The sequence below is a fragment of the Crocuta crocuta genome, unplaced genomic scaffold (genome assembly GCF_008692635.1).
Source record: "Crocuta crocuta isolate KB4526 unplaced genomic scaffold, BGI_CrCroc_1.0 scaffold41, whole genome shotgun sequence".
NCBI lineage: Eukaryota > Metazoa > Chordata > Mammalia > Carnivora > Hyaenidae > Crocuta > Crocuta crocuta.
The window spans coordinates 15,309,220-15,335,077 of NW_027529428.1; the positions used below are offsets into that span (position 1 = coordinate 15,309,220).

Below are 25,858 nucleotides of genomic sequence, written 5' to 3' on the forward strand. Positions count from 1 at the left end.
TAAAATATGTTCTATGTGGCCACTTGCAGAAAAAGGGTGCGTACCCTTGGGTCGGGAGGCAAGACCCGACTATCAGGAGTATTTACACTTAAGGCTATAAAACATATATGCACAGTTAAAGAATTATAAAGCAGACACCTGTGTACCCTAACAAGAGCGTCAGAAAAGAAAATATTGGTGGTCAGCACCCCAGAAGTCTGTGTGTCCTTTCTTCCTGACCAGAGTTAATCAGTGCCTGGACCCTTATGCGAATGGATATCTTCTTTGTTGTTTTATATTTCCACCACCTGAGATCTGCAAGTCAATCACGCGATGATGAGAGGAGAACGCCGTTCTTTTCTTGTTTGTCTTGCTTCTCTCTCTCAGCCGGGTTTGGAAGACTCAGCTCCGAGTCTGTGTGTGTAGTTCCGTTAACTGCCTTTGCTGCGTGGCATTTCGCTATATTGTGTTAGCAAAGTTGATCTATTCATTTGACTGTTGATGGACAGTTGGGGCATTTCCAGTTTGGGGCCATTGTGAATCGCATTGCTATGAACGTCCTGTATCTGAACCATCACTGACTTATGCAAGAGAGTCTCCCTCGAGAGGGCGGAACTGCTGGATCGCGGCTCACGCGCACCGTCAGCTCCCCCAGGGAATGCCAAACCGTTCCCCCAAGACACTGGACCAAATCGCACTCCCACCAGCTGCCTCCTTATTTCAGGAGCAGAGAGGGTCTCTGAGTCTTGTCACTTGGCACCATTTCCATCTTCAAAACCTGAACCACAGTCCCTTGGGGAGCCAGACAGGGTGCGTGAGAGCCATCGTCTCTTCTGCTGGGTACCTTACGTCTTAGAAATGTAGCAAGAACACAGTCAGTTTTCCAGTCATGATCCTTGAGAGAACATGAACTCTTTTAGGCCTTGGCTGTACAGGTCAGCCAGGTGTGAGAATGCCCTGACCACCCCCCGACCCCTCCGACTCCCATGACGGGAGCTGAGGAAGGAAGTGCATCACAGCCAAGGGGGCAGGCGGTCTTCCAAAGCCTGCGGCGTGGACGTGGACGGGGCGGGGGGTCAGGGGGAAGCAGGGAATGGTAACTGCCCTTTTCTCCTCTGGGAGAAGGGAGGGCTTCAGAGGTGGGGGTATCAGCTCAAGGGAAGCAGATGCTTGCGTCTTTTTCTGCGGGGTTTTAGGAAAACGGGGCAGAACAGGGCTGATCCCCAGTGGCCAGGGCGCCGTAACCCCCTCACCTGAGGGACCAAGCACTCAGCGGCATTTCTGAAGCGTGAGATGTCGCGTTACACTGAACAGGCACACATAAGCCCCGAGCCCCAGCACATTTATCCAGTTTGGGAAGCGGATTAATAGAATAACCAATAAAACATGTATAAAAGCTTTAATTAAATCTGATGAAATAAAACTTCATGTTTTATTTATGGACACTCCCAACATGTAAAGGATTCAGGGACACATTCATTTTTACTGCCATTTCGTCTTCATATCTATAATTAAATCCAGGCTACAGCTCTGGCCCAAAGCAATGCGGCATTTTAAAGCCGGCCTTGGACTCGCCCTCCCCCACCCCCATCTGCTTTTAATTATAATTACCATCCCAATAAAGGAAGGGAGGCTTACGGTCAAACAAAACAAAATAATAAAACAAACAAACAAAAAGGTTGTTACCATTGTGTTTTAAAAGGACATGCTGGAGGCGGATTTCAGGCAGGTGGGTGTACCTCTATTTCCAGTTTTATTCTGTACCAAGTGCACAATCCCTTCATTTTACTTTTGACATTAAAAAAAAAAGACTTCATGAAACAAGACAAAATAACTTATGATTATACGAAACATAACTGTGACAAATCACAAAACTATACATATTAATAGAAAAAAAGTGTACCTAATTCTTTAAAAGATTTATGACAATAAGCACCAGATGTGTGCCCCTAAAGTAAAATCGGCCCCATATCCAGTATGATAGATGCAGTTCGTTTCTCTACGTGAGTGTATAGAACAATGTACAAGAGTCTGTGTGATTTATGGAAAACAGATTTCCACTTTTCCCCCCCAAAGTGCTTTATGTCAGCAACATTACACAGGATGTTCCGCTCTCTGCACAAAATAAATCTCTTTTTTTTTTTTTTTGATTTATCCATTGCAAAAAAAAAAAAAAAGGAACGAAAAGTGCCATTTAAAATGCTGCTATAAAATGACATGGTCAAAACAGTCAAATAAAATACCAAATAATTGAAATGGACATTTATTTCCCAATACGTGGAGGCACCTGGGAAGTCCAGGCTCTCGGGCAGACAGGGGAGGCGAACGCCCACCTGCCGTGGTTTACTCATGTGCTCGAAGCCGCTGGTGGGCTAAACGGGACAGAAGCGCGAACAGTGTTCTATCAGCGGGTCCCCTGAAGGCCTCCGTCCACTTCAGAGTCACCTGTGCAATTTGGGGGAGACACGGTTGAAGGGAGACACCCCACAGGACCAGTAGACACTCAAATAATATTTAACGGCCGATCAGAGGCTAAATTACAACTGACGTTTCGAAGTGGTCCCTTCAGGGAATTAAGACAATGCAGCAAATGAAATGTCTCTAAGCAGACTGATTTTTTTTTTTAATGTAATAGGAGAATTAGCTTTGGGCTGTGTGTATTTTCACGAGCAACAGTTTTTGTTTCTGTTTGTTTTTGTTCCCAAAAAAAAGGGGAACGACAATCTCCGTTCAGATGTGTATGAAAATGGTTACATATCGAGACCACAAAGGCCGGGAAATGGAAGGGCAAGGATTTTTCGAAGTTTCTGCTTTCGCTGGCTACGGACACAATGATGAATGCAGATATAAATCTCGCGCAACGCTGGAAGCAAGAGAGGGACAGATTTTAAGGTCAGGTGAGCCTCTGGAATCTAAGGACAGCCTGTGTCATCTACAAGGGGCCCGAATGTGTCGTGCCCCGAGGCCCTCACTCAAACCCACGGCAACTGGGATACACGTGATGGGTATGTGAAGGGACAGCTGACCTTGCGGGCCACACTGGGCCCAGATTCAGCCTCTGGCTTCGCCCTTCCCCCCTCTGCACCCCCCGCCCCTGCAAATTACAGAAAAGCTACGAGGCCTGGCCGAGACCACCGCATTAACATCCCTGCTTTTTGTCATCTTTTTCCTCCCTCATTGCACAAATGCAGTATGTTCTGAGCTCCCCACGCAGGCTTCAGTATTCGAGAATGGCCAAGCTGTCTGTCCAAAGACACCGGAGCTTTACCTTCCTTTGTAGGGTGTGACAAAGGACACGCAACGGATGGCAGTTAGCACGCATGTGTCCTAGGTTAGGCCAAGTGCCGTAACCCAGCAAGTCTGCAGGGAGGGAGGAGGCCCGGGGGCTCATCTGGAAGGGAGGCCCTCCTTGTAAAGCAGAGCACATCTTTGTGAAGTGGGTAACTGAGCCCTTTCGCGGGCCTGGACCCCTACACGGTGGCCTTTCTCAGATCAGGGCCCACTAGTCGGCTGACCCGCGCGCGGCTGAGTCCCCTCGCCCTGCGTGCTGGGATCCAGTCCACGTCAGGGAGCGCAAGCCACCTCGCAGCCCCACTGGAAGGACCGGTCCGTCCAGCTAACCGGTTAACTCTTCCGGAAGACGGTCCCCATCCCAGCGGGCACACTGCATTGTTCCATTTGTGTTCAGAACACATACTTAAGGAGAGAGAAAAGAAACGTGATAGTTCTGGAATGCCGGGGTTTACCGGGGGTCTCTGGGGTTTGGCTAATTTTGGGGGCCTACGCGCACGACTTAACGATCTTTTTTAATAGCTTTGTAAATGCGTCGCGGAGAACGGCTTCCTATTCAGGTCTGCTATCAAATGACGAAGCTCTGTGGAAACCCCAGGCCCTCAAACAAGAGTTTCAGGGAAAAAGTGAACTTCTGAGGCCCGATCCTTCCCTTCCCCACCCCCGCCTCCCCGGGCAGACCTTGCCAGGAGCGCTGGTCAGGCAGTGGCCGTGCGCGAGTGGGGACAGAGACAGGAGGAAGGTGACGAGAGCAGGGAGGGAGAGGAGAGTACGGGGGAGGGACAGACAGACGGATGAGTGGACATCCTAACGGAGGCAAGCAGAGGCTGTGCAAAATAACTGGACATCGGGCCCCTCTCGTTTGGTTTTCTGAGAAAACCCAGGATCTCAACCCAGTGTGTCCCTGGCCCCACGTCTTCTGGCACAACCCTGGGCGCGGCGCTTCCCGAGTGGAGGCGAAGGGCCCACCAGTCAAGTGATCTTTTCTGCTGAACAAGGTCTTTGAGGGGGAGTCGCCTCCAACAGTCAGCCCACCAGGGTTTCTGCTACGGCACTGGAGGGGGGTGGGTGCACCCCATTTCCCTCAGGCGGCTTTTGCTCAGTGCAAAACTACCACTCCGGGGGCGGCTCGCCGGCGCTGCACGGTGGGCCCAGGGGGAGCGCCGGCTGGGGCAAAAATGGATGTAGCTGGGCTGATTAAGATAATTTTTTCCATCCAAAGAAGAGACCTCTAAATATTTTTTTTTCCTTTAAAAGTAGGTGTAAATAACAAGTCTTTAGCATAAAAGAACTAAGATAAGTTGCTGCAAAATAAAACAGGTTGTAGTGCCTTTCAAGGGACTGTGCTTATAGAACTTCATCTTGCTTCTGGGAGAAATACTGAAAAGCGATCGGTTAGCGCAGGGGGAGGAAGAGCGGAGACGCAGCCAGCTCGCTGGGGTGCCGGGGAAGGGCTCCTCTGAGAGCTGAGCCCGAGCGGAGCTTTGGGTGCAGAATTCCCTCGTCTGGTCCTCAGGGCCAGCGGGGAGGACGTGCACGGGGAGAGGCAGTTCTCGGTGCTTCGGGCAACCTGGGTTTTCCTTCCCTCCTTGGAGTTTGGTGCCGGGTGATCCCCAAACTACACTTCCACGTGTGCGTCATTTCAACGGTGTCCTCTGAGGGCTGACAGCTGGAAGGAACAGGTGTCCGGTAGAGTGACTCTAAATTCCCTTTGAAGAGACCGTCCTGCAGCTCACCAGCAAAGCCAGAGAGGAAGAGCAGCAACCGCACACGGCCCCGGAAAGGCCGGCCCTGACCGGTCCTGCCTGTGACTTTGCAGGGCCCGCGGACGTGGCTGAAGTCCTTTCCATGCAGTCAGTGAGGGTGTGAAAGTACAAGGTGGCGAGCAACACAAAGGTTCCGGAGGCCAGTGGTAGTGGAGGCCAAGCGAGCTTTTAGCTTTCGGTATAGACAGAGGAGAGCTGGCTAGGACAGCGGTCCACAGCGCTGAACTGCAAGAACGTGGCGTCTTCAGGCCCGCCGCGCAGAGACTCCCCGAAGAGGCTGGAGGAGCCTGACGGCAAATCATACACTGGAAGAGAAACAGCAGAAGTCAACAATCCCGCTTGTCTACGCACCCGCCGCGTGTGCCCTGTGGCCAATGCTGAGCAGCGGTCCAGGGCGAGGCCCTTCAGCGGCTCTCTGTCCTCAGGGACCTCGGTGGGGAAGGAGGCTGTCTTGCAGGCCCATGGCCAAGGTAAGTCTTGGCAGAAAACATGGGCTGAGTACTAATAAAAGTCAAGTGTTCTAGGGAAGCGTGAAGGTGGCCTCAAAAAGGAGATCATCACAGCTGAGTCATAAAGAAAGATGGGAGTCTTACAGATGGAGAGATAAAGAGAACATTCTAGAAGGAGGAAACAGAGCACAAAGACAGAGAGCAAGGGGCTGTGGGGCCACGTGCATTGGCAGCCCATGTAGGGAGACAAGTGTGAGGTCAGGCCTGGAGAGTCTGACCAGGCCTATCTCGGGGGGCCATGACTGCCTCGCCGAGAGGAGACTTTATTCTTTAGGCAACTGGAGACTAAAGTATTCAAGGAGGAAAGGGGCTTATTTTGTCTTTTGCTTTTGAAAGGCAATGTTCATGGTGGTCCAGAGGGAAGAATGGTCAAGACAGAGTTGATTCACGGAATGTGCTGGAAGGCTACACCTACTGTCACAGTCTAGGAGGGACACTATGGCCCCTGAACCAGGGTGCTGGAGGTGGGGTTGGAGAGGAGGGTGAAGATGAGAGATATTTTAGGGACGGATTCAAGAGGATTTGCTGTGGTCGTGTTCCAGGTCAAGTCTAGCCCCGGTCTCACCTGCTTGTCGGATAGGGTTTCTAAGTCATGGTCAACAACACACCTGCAATGCCCGAGTGGGCCGAGAAGGCCCTGTGGAACACGTCAAAGCCAGCCTGCCCCATGGGCGAGGGGGCCAGGCAGTCCTCGAAGGAAGGCGCCATGCCGCACGAGCTGTTGGGTAGTGTGGCTCTCTGGGAGTCCGGGTATTGTGGGGGACAGAAAGTCTGGAGCTGCCCATAAAATCCTGAAATGCAAACATGGCAGTGAGCTACCGCAGAACGCGAGTTCCACATACCGCCCTGGCACAGCCAGACCCTCGCTCAGCCTGTCTTCTTGTGACAAAATACCTTTAACTCTTAACCCCACCTGTGAAATCTTGTAAGCGAGCCTCTGAAATACACTGTTGGAGCAGAAGGTCTTCTAACCTTCAGGGGCTGATACAGCTTGTTGGTTTCGGATGTTTTTATGTCCTGCTCCAGTACTAGAAGCTGAAGGGCTCCTTACCTTCCCCAGGCGCTCTAAAGAGTCCTAGAGACCATGAGCCTGACCTTCAGAGAACGCTCCTATCCGGTCCCCCCCACCATATTGGAGGCATCTTCGTAACTTCCTTTATCTTACATTCTATTCTGCTTTTCACATTTGGTAAAGCCTGAAGCATGCTCTTAACAGGTGCATTTAAAAAGAAAAAAAAAAAAAAGCAAAATTGATCTGTCCATCCATCTGTCCTTCTTCTAACAGATACATTCAAACTCCTTTATATCTTTTTCACTATGCTGAATAGGTACAGAGTATCCCGTAGGATGGGATGTGCTAGAATATATTATCGTTGTTGATCTTTGCAGTAAATGGGAAAACTGGAAGTGAAGACGCAATGTAATGAAGAAATAGGAGGAAAGGTTTCTTAATATTTTAAAATAATCATCAACGTTCTGCTGATCATGTTTCACTGATGTCCTTCCATTTTTTTTTCTTGTGTAATGGAGTCTTCCTTGGGGTGTCTGTGGTCCTTTCCCATGATCCTCCACACCTTCCAAGATATGTCACCTTTTCCGCTTCCTCCTTGCCTTGTGATACGCTTAAGTCAATGGATTATTTTCCTGGAGCATAAGATGCTTTTAAAAATCTAATAATGAAATCTTCATTTGATAAATTTTTTGAAGGGAAGGTTGTAGATCTTTGTGTCTGTTCCCTCAATGACAACATGTGTCCATTTCACTGGCTATAGTGAAGATTAAGGGATAAGGAAGACCATATATAACATTTTAAGGTGCTTTATAAACATCAGTTATTCTTGATATTGCTACTCTGTTTCTGGTAGGAAAAAAACAGGAGGGATTTGTAGAGACAGTGACTCAGGGCTCATATTAAATGATGAAGAACTCGGGATGAAGTCATTGGGCGTCGGGTCCCCAGTTTTGTGTGCCTTCATCCATTAGATCTGCCCCTTCTTCTTAGTGATCAACAGGAAAGGGATGTATTACAGGGTTCTTTCCAGCTCTCTTTAAGCACAACCAGGGTGCATGGCCACATCCAGCCTGCTACACTCTTAACCCTTCTTGTTTCTGGTTAGTATGCTCCAGGTAGCCTGTGTAAACGCTACCCATCACCTCGGCCAGAAGGCCTATTCTGTGGTTGTTGGGGACGTCACCAAAGAAAGTGTGCTGAATTTCTCATAAAGACCCAGGCTGGCCTTCCAGGAGCTTATGATCCAAGACGGAGGGACCAGTACAGATTTAGGCATGGAGCACGGTCACAGTGGAAAATGAAATAATATCCTTTATAAGCAGACAGTAATATAATTTATATAGAATCCAGAGAAAAATGCACATAAGGTTTGGGGGGAAGGTTAAGCGCATGGATAGCAGAACAGACTAGGAAGATACCTGGGGAAATATCATGTCCAGGCAGGAGAAGAAAGAATGCGAAACCACTGGCCTTTCTGTGCAACCCCCAAAGGCTTCTGTCTGGTCATGATAGACACATGGGCAAAGGACCATACCACTGGAAGATTCATATAACGGATGAACCAATATGGACAAACTCAACCCTCTAGCCAACAAAGATATAAAATTAAGACAACAGTAAAATGCCATATTCTACCTACCACATTAGGGAAGATTTCTAGAAATCATTCTCGGTGCTGGTGTGGGAATGACGAAGTCACTTCTGCCCAGCACTGTTGACACGGGGAGAGTACAAGCCTCTTGGAAAACCACTGGACAACCTGTATCTGGAGCCCTAAAAGTGTTCATATTGATACAGGCAGAAGTGGGGGTTTTACTTCTGCAGGTATATTCTAAAACTCTTTCCCAAGGTAGAGAAGGGGGTGCCTGGGAGGCTCAGTCGTTAAGTGTCTGACTCTTGATTGTGCTCAGGTCATGTTCCCACAGTTTATGGGTTCGAGGCCCAGGTCTGGCTACATGCTGATGGTGTGAAGCCTGCTTGGGACTCTCTCTCTCTCTCTGCCCTCCCTCTGCTCCCACATGCTCTTGCATTCTCTCTAATAAACAAACTAAAAAAACCCCCACCAAAACAACAACAACAAAAAAACCCTAAAGAAACAAAGAACAAGAAATTCCGCACACAGTCATTACAGTTCAGGTTGTCGGAACAGAAAACCCAAGAGTCAAATGGGCAACTGTAAGGGGACACTTAGGCAAAGAGTGGCACACTTATGCGATGGGAATATTAAGGAGGCATTAAAACAATATTTATGAGGGGTTTTCAACAACGCGGAAAGACCGTTACATGAGGTTCAGAAGAAAACAAAAGCAAGATGTGAAGCAGAATATGGAGACTGGGTGCAGTCACGTGAGAGTGTCTGCAGAGCACAGAAGTCACTGCAACACTTCCGTAGTTGTCATTGGGCTGGTTCTGTCTGGCTTTATATAAATATATATTTTTATGAAGTATAATCTAGTGTCAAGCTAGCTAACATGCGGTGTATACAGTGCAGGCTTTATATTTTTCTGAATTTTAACAATGGTGAAGGGCAAGTATGCTGGAACCAGACTTCCTGGGTTCAAGACCCCGCATAGCCACTTACCAACTGCACAGTCTTAGTGAATTACATAGCCTCCCAGTGTCTGTTTTCTAATCTGTAAAATGGGGTTAAAAGTAGTACCTAGCCTCACTGAGTTATTTATGAACATGAGAAGAGTTAATATTTACATGTTACAGAATATAACTTGATAATTACATCATTAATATTTGTGTAACATATTTTAGTGTACACAATATATGATGTGTTTGTTAAGTGAGTAAAATTAAAAAGTGAATTTTAATTTTATAAAATTTTTTTAATAAAATTAAAATTCACTTTTATAACAACCGAGTTCTCAAAAATAAACCCACCCCAACCTATTAGGAGAAATTAAATTTTCAAAAAGGCAACAGGTCAGTCCTTCAACAATAACCAAATCGAAACAGCAGCAGACATGTGGCGCACACCCGCTTCCCTGGCGTAATCCTCTGGAACAGTCTTGTCCCTGTGGGGACCTGAGCTGTGCACATCTTGCCCACATTGGTTCCCAGATCCCGCAGTGCCTGACACACGTCCTGATTTCCTCGCTCACCCCTGGCGCAAGCTCAAAGCAGCACATGTCTGAGTGATCTGAAGGGATCTTGGATGAGCAGCTTTGAGGTTTGGGTGGTTCCTTGGACTGATCTTGATTTTGGGTACCTGGCGGCCAGTCACGTATGTCGGGATGAAAACAGGACCATGGACCACACAATTGGTTTATTAGAATGTAATGTCTCCTCACAGAGGAGAACAGACAGTATCTGCTATTTATATCACTGTGCTGGCTCTGCACACATTTGTCACCCATGAATTCCCTGACAGCATTCCTCAGTGTACTGTTACCCTTCCAAGAGAAGACGACATTTGTCACTAAGCTCCCACAACTCCTCAAATAGGGACGCCCATCATTCAGGTATGTCAGGTACAGTGATACAGACCTTCACTGACCTTTTGTGAAAACCATTCTCTCTCTTCCCTATCTTCTCTCATGCTTCTAAGAGAGCAGAAGTGTTACCTGGCTTCAACCGACATCTGAGTGTTGTGACGTGCGAGTGTAAAAGGTGTATCGTGTGGTGAAACACACCGGTGAGGTTAACTTGTAAATCCGGAATTCTGGACTCCGTCCTCCAGGCTCCCGTCGGCCTGGATTGGAGTGAGAAGGCAGAGTGGATGGTAATTCCTGCCTGTGGGCGTCCTGTCTGACACAAGAACAGTGGGAACCAGAATGCCCAACAAGCATGTCCGATCGCGGTCACAGCCAACTCGGGGAAGGAAAATCCTCTTTATTAAATCCCTCCCTCCAAGAAGCCAGTCACTAGAGATGCCAAATTTACTGGTGTGGATGGCTGTCGTCAGTCAAGTCAAAGAGCTTTAACGTCTTCTCTTCCCAGGGCTGTTTTCAGAAAATGAACGAAATTAAAAAAAATTCCATTAGGGTCTTGCTACACACACGAACCCTAAGGAAGCCTAGCTCATTTTCTGACGAATGGCTCCTGTATTCCAGCGGCTGGATTTCGTGTAGTGAATCTGTATGGAACACTACCTCACGGACCAAAAGCAAAATGAGGCAAGATGTTAACACATTTCGTGGGCATAAGACAAGAATGATGGCAAGATCAGCCAATCTATCAGTCAGTCAGCCAGTCAGTGAGGATTATCAGGTGCTGGCCCAGGTGCTGTTGGAGAGACTAAAGAAACAGAAGATAATACCTTGTCCTTGAGGACTGATAATGCATCAGAGAGAGAGCACGCAGTTATAACAGCGTGAGAACAGACACGAACATTCAGGTGGGCAATAAATGTTAGCTGTCACCTTCAGTTATAAAACCACCTCTTCCCCATTTTCCAAGTTATTTTGCTTCTTAAAAATGGAGGGGGTGGAGGACAGGAAGGAATCTGCAGATAAATTGGCTCTACCCAACTGCAGACCCTGAAGGCCAAGGTCAAGGAGAATCATTCCTCCTCTTGTTGATTTTGGGGAAATGTTTTCCCTTCTAAAAACACACCTGGGAGCGCCTGGGGGTCTCAGTTAGTTAAGTATTTGACTTCAGTTAAGGTCATGATTTCACGGCTCATGAGTTCGAGCCCTGCGTCGGGCTCTGTGCTGTCACCGTAGAGCCCATTTCAGATCCTCTGTCCCTGTCACCCTCCCACCCCCTGCTTTCTGCCCCCTCCTCCACTCACTCTCTCCCTTTCAAAATTCAACAGTAAAAAACTAAAAACATGCCTGTTTTTCTAACTATAAAAAATATTTGGATCATGAAATTCTACTCCTGAAGCCAATACTACACTATATGCTCACTACCTAAAATTTAAATAAAAACTTGAAACAAACAAAAATTATCTGAAATTAATTGTGCCAACTAGAAAATGTAGACTAGTATAAACAAAAAAAGGAAAAACTTTCTTTATTTCCACATTCAGATATATAGACACACAAAGCTGGCATGATATATTGCTTTGTTTTCTCTTTTCCCCCCCTAATACTCTCTATGGGCTTCATGCAGTACTAGACTTCGTTCTTTTTTTTATTTTTTAATGTTTTTGTTTGTTTATTTAGAGAGCACGAGCGGGGGAGGAGCACAGAAAGAGAAAGAGAGAGAATCCCAAACAGGTTCCACACTGTCAGCGCTGAGCCCAAAACAGGGCTTGAACCCACGAACCATGAGATCCTGACCAGAGCTGAAATCGAGTTGGACGCTCAATAGACTGAGCCCCCCGGGAGCCCCTCACTAAACTCCATTCTTAAAAAACCTTCCTCTTCACTTTTTCACGTGGGGTCACTGAGGCCTCTGTGATGACACGTTTGATCAGGAGTTCACAGTCACTACTGCTGCTAATGATAGGAAAGCAGCCCGTGAAGCTGGGTGAGGGTTTCCTTCCCAAAGTGGAAGGGGCGGTGGGCGGGGCGAGGGAAGTCAGACGGGAGAGGAATTTCCTGATGACATGTGATCACAGAAGGGTGTTCTCTACGGCAGCCCCAGCCCAACCGAACTTTCCTCGATGACGGAAATGATCTATCTCTGCCTGTATCTTGCTGTTCCGTACAAGAGCTACACATGGTTACCGAGTGCTTGAGATGGGGCTGGTGCAACAGAGGAACCGGCTCTTTCCTTTATTTAATTTTAATTAATTGAAACTTAAACAGCCACATGTCCAGCTCCAGGGCACTCTGCCCCCTCCCCCCGCCACGGTTAGTGGACCTTGTTTCAGAGAGGTTTCTGGTGATGGGGCATCTGGTGGCTCAGTTGGCTAAGCCTCTGACTCTTGGTTTCAGATCAGGTCATCATCTCACAGGTTTGTGAGTTCGAGCCCCACATCGGGCTCTGCGCTGACAGTGCAGAGCCTGCTTGGGATGCTCCCTCTCCCTCTGTCTCTGCCCTTCTCCTGCTCATACTCTTGCTCTCTTTTCTCTCAAAATAAGCAGATAAACTTTAAAATTAAAAAAAAAAATGTTTCTGGTTAAATTCCTGAAGGAAAAACACATGGCCCACCACCCAGGGTTTAAATAAAAGCCAGACAATTCTTCTTAGACTCATGGCTTTCAAGATAGGAAATATATTCGACTCCTTATTACATTTATCTTTTCCTGGAAGATTTACCACTCCAATCTTTGTGGAAGAAACCAATATATAAATACGTAAGTAAATGATGGCCAGCCAACTTGCAAACCTCAAGAGGGCGGATGAACACTGTTTGAAGCAAAATCTTCCAGGGCATTTCAGCTCTCCTGAAGGAGCAAGCCACATTCTCCTCTGGAAGTAGAAGGAAAAGGAAACATGTCGCCCAGAGACCGCGGACATAGCTGGCCATGCCCACTGGGAGTGGCAATGACCCTCCCCAGCATCCCTACGGCACGATGGTGGCGTAAAGTTCAACACAGAGGCTCTAACCAACTGTTCACCCCCCGTGGACAGGGAGCCATACCATCAGCCTGCACCTCGTCAAGGCGCTGTGTCGGGGAGCTGTGTACCCAGCGGGTTTGTATATGTAGCAGGTGGCTTTGCAAAGCCTAATTCTTGTTTTCCTCGAAGGTGAGGCTGGGAACCATCACCAAACTCTGGGCACCAGGAAAAACGCCGGATGGACGGTGTTCAGAATCAAGACTGACCCCTCCCTGTGGTGAGCTCTGCTGGGACCATGATGACAATTCAGAGGGGCAGGCAGCCCACGGGGGACCCCCTCGAGGGAGTGAGCAAGGTTCCCGAGAACCACTTCCCCCAGTGGGTGTGGCCTGAGTAGACGTGGATGTAGAAGCGTCCGTTGTGAATGCGACGCAATCACTTCAGTGTGACCCGAGGGCATCGTTTCAGGGGTCAGGCCAGGCACTGCTGCGGTCGGCCACTGCCAGGCTTTGGAGGTCAGCTGTGTCTTGGACCTTCCAGAAGGAACTCGGATTATGTGTGTGTTTTCCCCTGTTGCAGTAGTTTTGTAAAGTAGGGGGCTCACAGTATCTAGTTGTAAGATAAGAGTGAAGACTCAAGAGGCCTGGAAGAGAAGACCCACGTCAAGTGCTGAGCGTGTGCCTGGCACGCAGTATTAGCACCTTGTTAACGGGCCCTTTCCCTTTCCCTCTCCCAACACAAGCATTTCCAGTTTCCTGCTTTTATTCACTCGGCAACTACTTACTGAGCACCTGAGCGCTAGACACGCGATGGTGGCTAGAACTCACTGCGTGTCTTCTTGGAGACTGTTTTAGAGGGAAAGACAGATAAACATATAAATGAGAAACCAAGTAACAGAGTTTCATACCATGTATGGCGACAATAAAAAAGGACATTTTCTTTAAGGGATGTACAGGCTCTGACTCCTCTGTCCAGGATGCGTGCAGGGTGGGAGGCAGAAGACGCAAGAGAGGAGAAAGATGTGTGGATGCTCTCAGAACTTTCACAAAAGTTTTGAATGGCAGCGCCCTCCTTCTGGCCCTGGCTCATGATGGCAGGTCCCGTGAGGAGGCCATCCTGCGGCTCTACTGGGGACTGGCCCCGGGGACTGTTTCTTGGTGGTGGTGGTGCCAAAGCTCTTTGGTGGCACAGCTGTTTGCTAGCCAAGTGGAAGGGAGGATATATATTTATGAGCTTTATGGATCTGATTATTTTTCTGCAGAGACTATAATTTTGTGGGTTACTTTAGGAAATGTAGAGAGTGTTTTTTTTTTTTTTGGCCTCAGTTCTAGAATTGCTGCATGGGAAGGAAGCATGGATGAACATAGGTGATGAACAGGATGCTCCAAACCAGAGAGCCCAGGCGTGGGGACACACAGAGAGGACGCACAACACTACTCCCTTCGGCTCCCTCTCCTTCTCCAACTCTCCTATGGCTCTTCACGCGTTTCCTCCTACTCACTCAGGACCCCGGAGCTGCCCCCTTCGAATACCTCCTGTGACCCATGACGCAAGCCAACCAGAAGACGGGGAAACAGAGGCAAGTCTCCGCTAATGCTTCTGAAGGCCACAAGCACGTGGTCTTTGGCATCCCCACTTGCTAGTCTGGTTTGATTTTATTGATTTTTTAACATTTTTATTTATTTATTTTGAGAGGGGGAGAGAAAGCACAAGCTGGAGAGGGGTAGAAAGAGAGGGGGAGAGGGAGAGAGAATCTCAAGAAGTGTCCACACTGTGAGCACAGAGCCCAACGTGGGGCTCAAACCCATGAACTGTGGGATCACGACCTGAGCCGAAGTCAAGAGTTGGACACTCAACCGACTAAGCCACACAGGCGCCCTGTAAGTCTCATTTTATATACTGCAACCTTACTCGAAGAAGGGCCCAGGAAATCACACACCTAGGACTTACAGGGTGCCTTGGGAGAATACGTGTAGGATTCCTCCTCACGTAGGCTTCTGATATTCCTGCCTTATAAGTAAGGGATTCAGACAAATGTTCCCATTGCAGAGACAAAAAGATTGGAAGCAGAGGAATCGTTGCATTCCCTGCCTTTCTAACCAGGACTTTGCTTATATTGATACTGTGCAGATGAGAGAGAAGAGGAAAATTCATGCAACCACTTTAATATTTCTAAACATGCAGGCATTTGGAATTATTTACGGATCTAGCCTTTATCTTAAAAATACACGGGCAGCAGGAGTAAAACAGCCCCTGTATTAGTTTCTACTAAGTTCAGAGCCTTCTCATTTGCAGTCCTCTGGCTTTGGCAATTTTTGTAGAACGCTCTGGTTAGTGATACGCCAACCAGTCAGGGAATTCTATCAGAAGGAGGGACAGGGACTGGTATTTCTTTGTTCCATGTCAACCACTGTCCTTTGTGCTTCATAAAGAAAATCTTTATCCTTACAGTACTTTGGAGTTGAGCAGCGTTGTCCCTAGTTTGAGCCAAAGAAGCAGAGAAGTTAAAGTAACTCACCCAAATCCTTAGAGCTACCAAGGTGCGGCGCTAAGGCTCAAACCCTGAGCTGTCTGGTGACAGAGTTCATCCGAACCACCAGGGCTGGAGCTCGGGGGCCAAATAAACTTAAAAAGAACCCTTCCATTTTTGTTGATGCCCTTTATTGCCAGATCAGAGGCAATTTATTCACACTGGACCAACGTTTCATAACATACACTTTCAATAGAGAGAAGAGCATTGAATTAACAAATAAAAAGCAATAAAATCACTAACCAACTACTAAAAACATTCTAAAAACCCTTAAAAGTAGAAACAAGAAACATTTCAGAAATTTCTTTTGTCCATTTTTCTGATTTTATTTCTATCCATTGTATGGACAACTTGGATCTGCGTTTGAATCCTGGATGGCCCATTAACCAGCTGTATTAATTTATCCTGTTTGGATACATGATTTTCCTGCTTGGGCCTCGTTTTCTTATAAAATAATACCTATGTTATGGGGTTGTGGGAAGCATTATATACGAGAGTGTTTATAAAAGTGTATATTGCCTTCCCTGGTGTGCAGAAGACCCTTAGTAAATAGGAGCAATTATTATTACCATGAAATAGTATCATAAGTATTTCAAGGTTCTGTATAATGTACAACAATTCTTCAGCAGTTTTTCTCTCTCATAACTCTTAAGTATAAAATGATATCTATTGGGACACCTGGGTGGCTCAGTTGGTTAAGTGTCTGACTTTGACTCAGGTCATGATCTCATGGTTCGTGGGTTCGACTCTGCGTCGGGCTCTGTGTTGACAGCTAGCTCAGAGCCTGGAACCTGCTTCAGATTCTGTATCTCCCTCTCTCTCTGACCCTCCCCTGCTCACACTGTCTCTCTCTTTCTCTCAGAAATAAATAAAAACATTAAAAAAATAAAAATAAAAAAATGATATCTGCAAAGCAGAATCTCCAAATTTGATGGTCATTTTGGGGGCTCCTGGTTGTGGCCATCAACGTCACTCAGGTCTTCATGTAGCCAGAGCTCTACGAAGTCTCTTCCCTGGACGTGGTGGAGGAAATGACTCTTCATTTTAATATGAAGTCTATAAATGGGGAAGCTTCAGGAGCGGCTTACAGACTGTGTGAGGAAGACAGATTTTTCTTCGGGCTGAGAACTGAACCAGCTTGCAAAGCACTCGAGCTATTTACGACTGACATTTAAGCAGCTACTGTACTAGGAAAGAGGAAAATAATGGAAATAATAACCCTTAAAATCCCACTTGGACATGTTCCTATTGTACGAACACGGGACTGTGGCTCCAATACTGACCACAGGAGCAACTGCCTGGTCCCCTTGCTCTGGGTCCAGTGCTGTGCAGAGCTCGGGGCTTCTACTTAGAAAAGTCCAACTGGATCCAAGAAGGGGAGCCATTTCCAACTGTGGCCTCTGGGGCCTGTTGACACGTCACAGCAAGACACACTCGAACATTCTGGGTGCTTTCCCGGGCTTGCACCCTGCACAGCACCTCAAGGTATTGACATTTTTGTCCGCAGAGTAAGGTTTGGAGGCAGGGTAAGGGAGGAGGGAGAGGGGCTGCTAGAGATGTCTGCAAAGGGTCAAACAAGGGGCTGGGAGTGGGCGAAGCCTGCAGCTGACGGGGTCACCAGGGAAATGGGACACAGCAGGGTGGGAATGAAGGCGTGTGTAAAACACTCCGGTTCAGGGACGTCATCCATATTCATTTAAAATATCCTCAACCCACCCAAAACCCTAACGCGTGGTGGCCTCTGGCTTCCAAATTCTCAAAGTGATAAGCTGCCAAAGTAAACTAATTGCAATGTGTCTCCGTAATTGCCATGTGTGGGTAGATACAGTGATAGTAAAACGGTTCAGTGAATTCTGACGGTGATAATAAAACACTTGGAAGTTACATAAAATAAAGGCTCTCAAAACCAGAAGACCAGAGAGTCTAAAATGGATCTGAAAGCCTGGCTTTGGCATTTACTGGCCCGTGTTCTTGAGGAAACCACAGCCCCTTCGAGCCTATGGGTCCCTGTTTATAAAGGGGGGTAACAGTACTCACGTGGAGGCAGCATCCTCACGGTAGGAGAGGAAAGAAGCAGAAGGGACAACTGGATGGGGTGCGGGCCCCAGGTGCCCATGACTTGCCACCCACACCCAACACCTGCCTTTGACTCAAAAACCCCAGATCCGTGTGAGGCCCCAGAATGGAGTGTTCAGGATCTGGACACTGTGTCTGATGGTCATGTGATGTGAACACTTTGGCTACTGCTTGGGGTTGAGGAGAATGAGCTGGGAATTTCCGTATGAGTGGGGGCCCCCCTGTAGCTGGTATATGTCCCCCTACTGAGGGGCTGTAAGGATCACATGAAACAATAAGTGTGACAGTATTTGGCAAACAGTAAAACCCACTGCGAATTCTAGCCCCTCTCATCTCAACAGCCTTGTGCCACTTACCCTCCTGCATTCTTCAAGTACAAAGGTGTATCTGCCCTGGCCGAAGAGAGAAGTCTGCTCCATAAAGCCCACAGGCACCTGACTCGGGGGTACTCGGGCCCAAAGCACAATAAGGAAAGAATGGCAAAGAATAAAGATGTTCCTTTGTCCTTCCAAGCTAGCTCTGTTGTAAAAAGGTCTGGCAGAGAAAAGGATTCCAGACAGCGATGAAGCGCTGCAAACCCCCTGCTGGGGTCCCTGAGAGCCACCCTGGCTCTCGACACGTTTTGGATTGTGCCACATTTACAGGACTTCCCCAGGAAGTAGAGGAAGAAGGACACACTGGTAAATATTTACTTTCTCTGCCACTGGCCAGTTGGTTCCTCTGGATGGCCTCTGATTGTGCAAGGGAGCATCAACCCTACAGCTGGGGTCTAGGCCAGCGACTCTTAGAGCAGGTGCGACAGCATCAGCTCCAGCTCAGCTCTGGGCAGGCTTAGTGAGGCAGCACACCTGGGTGAACGGCCTGGAAATCTTCATGCCTGACAAGGTATGTCTTACACTAAAGAGTAGGAGATAGTAAGGACACCTTTAGATGATTTTTAATCTGAAAGTCTTCCAAATGAAATACACCGATAGGAAAGCACAGAATAGCTCGAATTTCATTAGAAATAAGGAAGAGAGGACTTCTGATAGGTACCTCCTCTCCTGGGCTGGTCCCCTGTCCTTTCTGCTGGACTCGGACTCTTGGGGATAAAGTCACGATGAGTGCCCTCAAGTGACTCTGGATTAAACTCGCAGTAGATATGGATCAGGATGGCCTCCCTCCCCACCCCAGTGCCCTTCTTGCATATTCAAGTTCTTGGTCAAGGTGAAATCATGGGACCTCCTCTGAGTGACTCACAAGTCCTGGTCTTACTGTGGGCCCCATACTTATCTTGTGACACAGACTTCTGTTGGCCAGCTGTAACCATATTCCCACAAAATCTCCAGTGCACTGACGAGGTGACTTCTTGCTTGTGTGAATCCACGTCTGTGATTATATAATTTCCCAGCACTCTGATCTAAGAGTGGGCCCCACCTCACACTTGTGCCAATGGCCTGAGTATTTCTCCTGTCGAACTCTGCCTCACAGTGAAGTTCCTGTTCCATACTATTGGACTTTCTCTAAATGTATCCACTCGAATGCTGAGATGAAATCTGGGCTTGCAGTAAATCAGTAAAGGAATATATATAAGTGGGTTTGAGATAGCAGAGTGGACATTACCTTTATGAAGCCTTAAGAACGTCACTGGATTCCAGGATCCATGTCCCCCCCTTCCATCTGACTGCCAGGAAACTTGCCTTTTTATCTTGTTAGACCTTGTGGACACTGGCTACTAATCCGGACCACCGAGTTTATGACCTGCTGTCTCTACCCCACTCCTTTGGCTAGACTGACTTCCTCACTGCCACCTGGGGGTCCATGCTCTGATGGGTGTGCACAGTCTACAGGGTCCTTCCTTTCTGGCTTAATCGCATCCCACTGCACACCAAACTCCTAAATTTGGGGTATTAAGCATCTAAAAATGTGCCAAGTGCTACAGGGAGTAAACAGATGGCACGATTGCCTGCCTACACATGGGCCATGAGAAGTATTCTCTGAGTTCAAAGGGTTTGCTTGCAAAGCATCACCCCTTAAATACAAGCCCTGGACAGGCAGCACTTGTGTCTGTTTCCTCTACCTAGATAGCTTTGGTGCCCCAGAGAGGACCTGGCATGGAACAGGAGTGGAGTATCTGAGAAAGAGTCAATGACATCCACACTAGAGCCTCTGGTGCAAATACCAATGGTGAGAGGGACCATAACTAAGCTCAAAGATTCTGACTATGAACCGTCTACACAACAGCTTACCAGCATGACTTCCTGTTCTAACATGGTTGTTTTTTTTTTTTTAAATGGAGGAAGAAACAAAGATGATGAAGATATGACTGGCCTGGTGCAGGGGCCCCGAGAGCTGTGCTGCTCCACACCACCTTTTTGTGCCGGGTGCCAGAGAGGCCACTGAACACGAGGAGGTGAAAGGCTGGGCAGAAGAACTGGGGAACTCGACCCATCCACAGAATGCCCTGCTCTCTTTTAGGAAACCATCCCATGGTCAAGGAATCTGATCCACTACTCTGAGTTCCATCTCTAAATAGGGGCAGAAATAGATTTCCTCCTCTCTTCACAAAGTTACTGTGAGAATTCACCCAACAAATATCTTACTGAGCAGTTCCACTGTAGTCGCTAGGTACTGATGACACTTTTGTACCTAAGAGTAATTTATAAAACCTACATTGCAATATAAATGCAGGTACTGTCCTTGACCTCACTGGTATGAATAAAAACACCGCAGATCCACAGATGCAAAAGGACCTTGGATAAATGCTTGGCTAATTCAGATCTCCTGAATCATTTGGCCATAATGACAAGAAAATTTAACAACTCAAAAAAGGCTGTGCTTTGGGATGTGTGATAAGAGACTGGGTCTGGTGGAGGAATGTAGGAGGGGAAAGGCTGAACGTTACACTTAAATGATCCCGAAAAGTGTCTGAATGTTTTTACTTCATTGGTCACATCTTATAAGGTCTACTTCTCCAAGACCTTGCTAAAGAATGAAATGGAGAGTTTAATTAGAACAATTTGGAAATCTGGAAAGGGAAACATTCTGTAATCAGAAAGGTGCTTACAATTGTAGGTAAACCACCCAGAAATCCTAAGGAAACTGGGTTGTTTCGCAACGTGGTCTGAGCCCAGATGATCTGAATGAGCACAGATCAAGGCAGTTCTGATGTTTCATTGTTGTTATTTTGTCTTCTTAACACAGTGGCCTCATTGCCAGTAACCCATATGTTCCTGATGTCGGCTTCACCCCCCCTTTATTTTGAGGAAACTCCACCCACAGCTATTCACATTTTTTCTTCAAACCATCAATTGCTTATCATGTTTACAAGGAAAATTCCAACTAAAAATACAAGAATTACAAGACACAGATTGCCGTTAATATGTTCATCTCCGAAGAGCCCAACTAAGCAGCCTGTAAAAAGAGTTATAAGAAAATATTTAACTTGATTTTAAGAGCTCCATTCAAAGAGAGGCTAAACTTCAGGAGTTTCAGATATAAGACAGAACATTTGCTTCTCGAGAAAAAAATGTCATTAATTCCCCAAAAGAATGAAAAAGCCCTGAATCTGTAATAATGCTCATCAAACACTTTTCCATAAATGCTTTTAAGTTAACTGACAGGGAAGTCACAATAATCAATGAAACAGAAGCTTCCTGGTTATTTTCCTTCTCTTTGATACATTTTTGGGTTCCAATTAAGAAAACAAACTGGTATGCCTCCAGTGACATGGCCTGCTCAGCAGGGTGAAAGAGTGGGCAAACTGCTCGACAAGTAATATAAACACCTAAGTAAGTAGCAGTTATGGCCACTTCATTCCTGTTATAATGAAAGTAACTTTAGAACTCAATAAAAATATGAAAAGCTGCTGAATCACATTACTAGTCAAAGGAAAAAGCAAAACAACTTTGTTGCACAAGCTGATGAGAAATAAAATGATGTGACGATATCTAGGGTAGGGAAGTGGGGCCGGCGAAGCCTTTGCTAAGGGATCTATGGCATTACCTATCCAACTTTAAAATGCACATATCCATCAATTTGGCAACTTCTCTTCCAGAAGTAATTCCTGAAGAAAGCATGGAAAGAGAGACATAGGTGTGTGAGAGTGTTCATGTAATATAGCATTGTTAGTAAAAGCAAAAAAATGTCAGTAGAGGAATGATTAAAAAATGATATGCTCCTGTAGGTACTGCACAGTTTTTTAAAAAAGGAGTTGCTCTGGGACACCTGGGTGGCTGAGTCGGTGAAGCAAAGCATCCGAGTTCCGGTCAGGTCATCATCTCACGGTTTGTGGGTTCGAGCCCCACGTTGGGCTCTGTGCTGACAGCTTGGAGCCTGGAGCCTGCTTCAGATTCTGTGTCTCTCTCTCTCTCTGCCCTCCCCCTCTCACGCTCTGTCTCTCAAAAATAAATAAACGTTACAAAAATTAAAAACGGACTTGCTCTATATACATTTACCTCAAAAGCAGAATCATCTATATTTTTAAGTTAAAAAAAAAAGCCATAAAACAAAATGCAGAATGTGAGCCCATTTTTGTAACAGGGCATGCGTGTATGCACATGTATACAGTAAGTGTATTTAAGTGCACATACACACATACATTTCATCTCTATAAACATTTAAAGTCACTGTCTTCATAGTCATTATCTTTCATCAGTATAAGCCTAAGTACCCTAAGCACCTTAAAAACAAAATGACCAGGTAAAATTTTCCTTTTCTAATTTAAAATAGTTGGCGAGAATTCTTAAACTGTATTTGAATACAGTTATTGGGCTAAGAGACCAATAACCCTGGTTTGTTGAGTTAGTCATCAGGTTACCTGGCGTGCATGTGCCAGAGAGGCAAACACAGGAGCAGAGAGGCTGCCCCTCCCCCCGCCTGCCGTGAGCACAAACAGAGGTGAGTGCTCCCTTCCCTATACCCACAAGTAGCAGCATAGCCCCTGATTGAGAGTGTAGACTGCTGTCAGATGGTCCTGGGCATAGTTTCCAGCTCCACCATTTCAAGAGTAAGAAATCTAGGGCAAGTGACTTAAGGTTTCAGTGATTCAGATCCCTCATCTGTAAAATGGGATTGAATAATCCCTTCCTTCCTTCTTCTTTTCATGAGAGGGAGGGAGGGAAAGAGAGAGAGCATGCTCATGCAAAGGGGAGGGATGAGGAGAGAAGGAGAGAGAGAGAGAGAGAGAGAGACAGAGGGAGACAGAGAGAGAGGGAGGGAGGGAGAGAGAAGGTTAAGCAGGCTTCACACTCCGCGCAGAGCCCGACAGGGGGCTTGATCTCACGACCACGAGATCATAATCAAGAGTCAGCTGCTCAACCGACTGAGCCACCCAGGGCCCCAGCATACACCCTCCCGAACGGCCAGCAGAAGTTTAGCCCTGGAAGGAACCTCATCGTTAATGCTGCCACACAAACAGAATTCCCAAGCAACTAAAGACGTCCATAGCACTGTACCTACAGGCACCGTCCCGAAGGACAGGGGGTGTGGGGTTGGGGTGAGGCTGTTCCTCAAACCAGCTCTGATATTCCCTAGGTGCGTGACCCGGCGCAAGGTGCTTTATGCCGCAGCCTCGCCCGGGAGCGGAGGGGATGCTGGTATGTTTACTAAGGTTTTTCTGACAGTTGAACAACACAAGTGGATGCATCCAGAGCACCCAGTATCTGGAACATGGCAAAAACAGAAACTCTAATGAAGTGGGCGTCTACCATGGGCGAGGCACTTTCTCTCACTCTTACACCAACTCTGAAAGAGAGGCGTCGCTACCTCGCTATGAAGAGCCAGGAAACGGGGACTCAGGGCATCGCATGACTTGTCTGTAGGGTTCCAGGCAGATCCGCCGGACGCTAAAGTGCTTTTCATCTCCTATAGTTCATGATTTCTCTCCCCGTATCACTGGGGCAAGTCACAGTTTCCCCTTGTGGTTATCTCTTCTGAGATACTACGACCAGCTCCCGGGTATGTAAGCCAGTGGCTGTGAATACTTTGAAGACTGAAAACAACGCTTGGACAGCTTGGGGAAACAGGGGACTTTTACCTGTGGGAAGGTCTCGAAATGTCTCTTCCGCCCAGGAGCCCCGGCTGCCCCCGCTGCACAGGGCGGCCCCTGCCTCGCTTTTCACTGCTGGGCACTAAGCCCCAGGTGTGCAAAGACTCATGGGAAGGAACACTTCCTATACTAAGTTTACCTTAACATGTCAGTGAATCATTGGACCGTCATCTTTCCTCCAGGGAGGGATCCCAGGCAGTTGGGGGAGCCCCGTATTTGTAACAAGAGAGGCAGAAACAGCAGCAAGTGCTCAGAGAAAGGAGGGGCCCTGCAAACTTGACTCCTAACCCCAGTTTTGCCAAGGGCTGCCTCTACCAAAGAGTTCAAGGAGGCATAAGCAAAAACCCCTCTGCTCCTCCTCCCCTGCCATCCTTTTAATCATTGTTATTTACTCAACAGGCTTTTATTAACCATTTACTATGTGCGAAACCTTGCATGAGAATGCAGTTCCTGTCCTGAGCACAGTTACAGTTTAGTGATGGTTAGCTGACTTGGTCATTTAAAAAATTTTTCAAAATGTTTGTTTATTTTTGAGAGAGAGAGAGAGAGAGAGACAGAGACAGAGAGAGAGAGAGAGAGAGAGAGAACTAGTGGGTGGGGGGGCAGAGAGAAAAGGAGACACAGAATCCAAAACAGGTTCCAGGCTCTGAGCTGTCAGCACAGAGCCCAACGGGGCTTGAACCTATGAATCATGAGATTCGACCTGAGTCGAAGTTGGACTCTTAACTGACTGAGACACCCAGGTGTCCCTGTTGACTCAGTCATCTTACTATCCTTATGGGTATATGGATTTAATCTTTGTGTGTGTGTGTGTGTGTGTGTGTGTGTGTAATTACAAAGAGACTATTCACAGTTCATCTCAATAACCATTCGAATGGCTCTTCTGATGCACACCCTCCCACAAAGCCCAACACGCCAAAATGCCAACTACATCCAATTCGCGCACCTAAATTTAACTTTTCTTTAATAGAATTAGCACACTGTCAGAATTCATCAAGTACTGGTTACGGAAAACTGCTCTTGGGGCAATTCTGTAGTAATTAAGTGTATAAGAGTAATTAAGAATTTCTCCGGATCTAATCATCAATCCCTAGTACTATATGAGCATTAATAACCTCATGGCTGATACCAGAAATGAGGCCTGATTGGGGCTGCTGATGGTAATGTCGGAAAGATGTGGAGCAAGCTCACGGGCTCATGCTCTCTCAGCTTCCTGGGTGAAGATCTGATTTACAATCAATCTTAATGGTCTTCCAGAGATTTCAAGGGGAAGTTGTGACACACGCTTAAATTGTAAGCAACATGACTTCTAGGCTTGCTATGTTTTATTTCACAACTGCACATATGTAGATGTGACTACATTTCCTGTGGGAGGGGGTATGTTTATTGTCTCTACCATGTGCCTCTAAAAACACTAACCTTTAAACAGTTCACATAAACCCCTGGCAGTGAGATCAGCGGCGGCGGTAACCCGTAGGCCTCTTCCGGAAAGTGCCATTGCACAATCACTGTAAGTAAACAGGGGAGCGCGGAGGAAGATGTTAAATGTGTAACCGCTACCTCGTTCCGTGCAAACATCAATGCTCGCAGGGTCCTTCGGCTGGAAAGACAGTTGGGCTGTTTGGTAGGACGAGCCATTTATAAATGTGTTTTGTTGCTGGGGGCCTGTTGGGGGCTGGAAACCTTTTGTTTCCTGGGGCAGCCCGTTTGAACGGGGCCGTCAGGCTTACAGGCCAAGCTGGGGAAGGAAAATGCCACCGGTGTCTGGGAGCGGACCAGCGGGCTCCTCCGGGGCCACAGGGTCTGTTCTAAATCACAGAGAGAACCCCAGAAGCCAGGGCCGACAGAGAAGGCTCCCCTCCCCGCCCCTGCCCTGCGGTCAGCCTGCCCCGCTGGGACGCAGCTCCCTGGTGTTTTCCTAATGAAGTCTAATGACTGGATCACGCGTGATGGAAACCTGTGTGGTGGCAACTGGCAACTGCGGAGGGTGAAAGAGCGAGCAAGCAGTGGAAAACACAGAAACCTAAGAGATGGGGGGCAGAGTCCCCACAAAGCCTCTTCCCCTGATTTCCAAGAGGCAATCCGTGTGTGAAGGAATCTGCGAGAAGGAGTCCATCTTGCAGATGGGAAAACCGGCCTGGGGAATGGTTGGCAGGCCCTGCAGCGTGGCTACCCGATACACATTATGAACAGGGTCACGATTCTGGGATGCCTGGCGGTGCACACAGACAGCCTTCCTCCCAGACTGCCTTGCAGGTGCGGGCA

General features: G+C 47.3%; 1 protein-coding gene across 1 annotated transcript in view; it reads right to left on the reverse strand.

Moving 5' to 3' along the window:
• Window positions 1-4,425: 4,425 nt before the first annotated feature.
• GLIS3 (GLIS family zinc finger 3) overlaps window positions 4,426-25,858 on the reverse strand; it is a 438,239-nt gene continuing 416,806 nt past the window's right edge. The window contains 2 exon segments of the mRNA XM_077759313.1: window positions 4,426-5,341; window positions 6,154-6,336. Coding sequence (XP_077615439.1) covers window positions 5,205-5,341; window positions 6,154-6,336 — 320 coding nt within the window. The 3' untranslated portion in view covers window positions 4,426-5,204.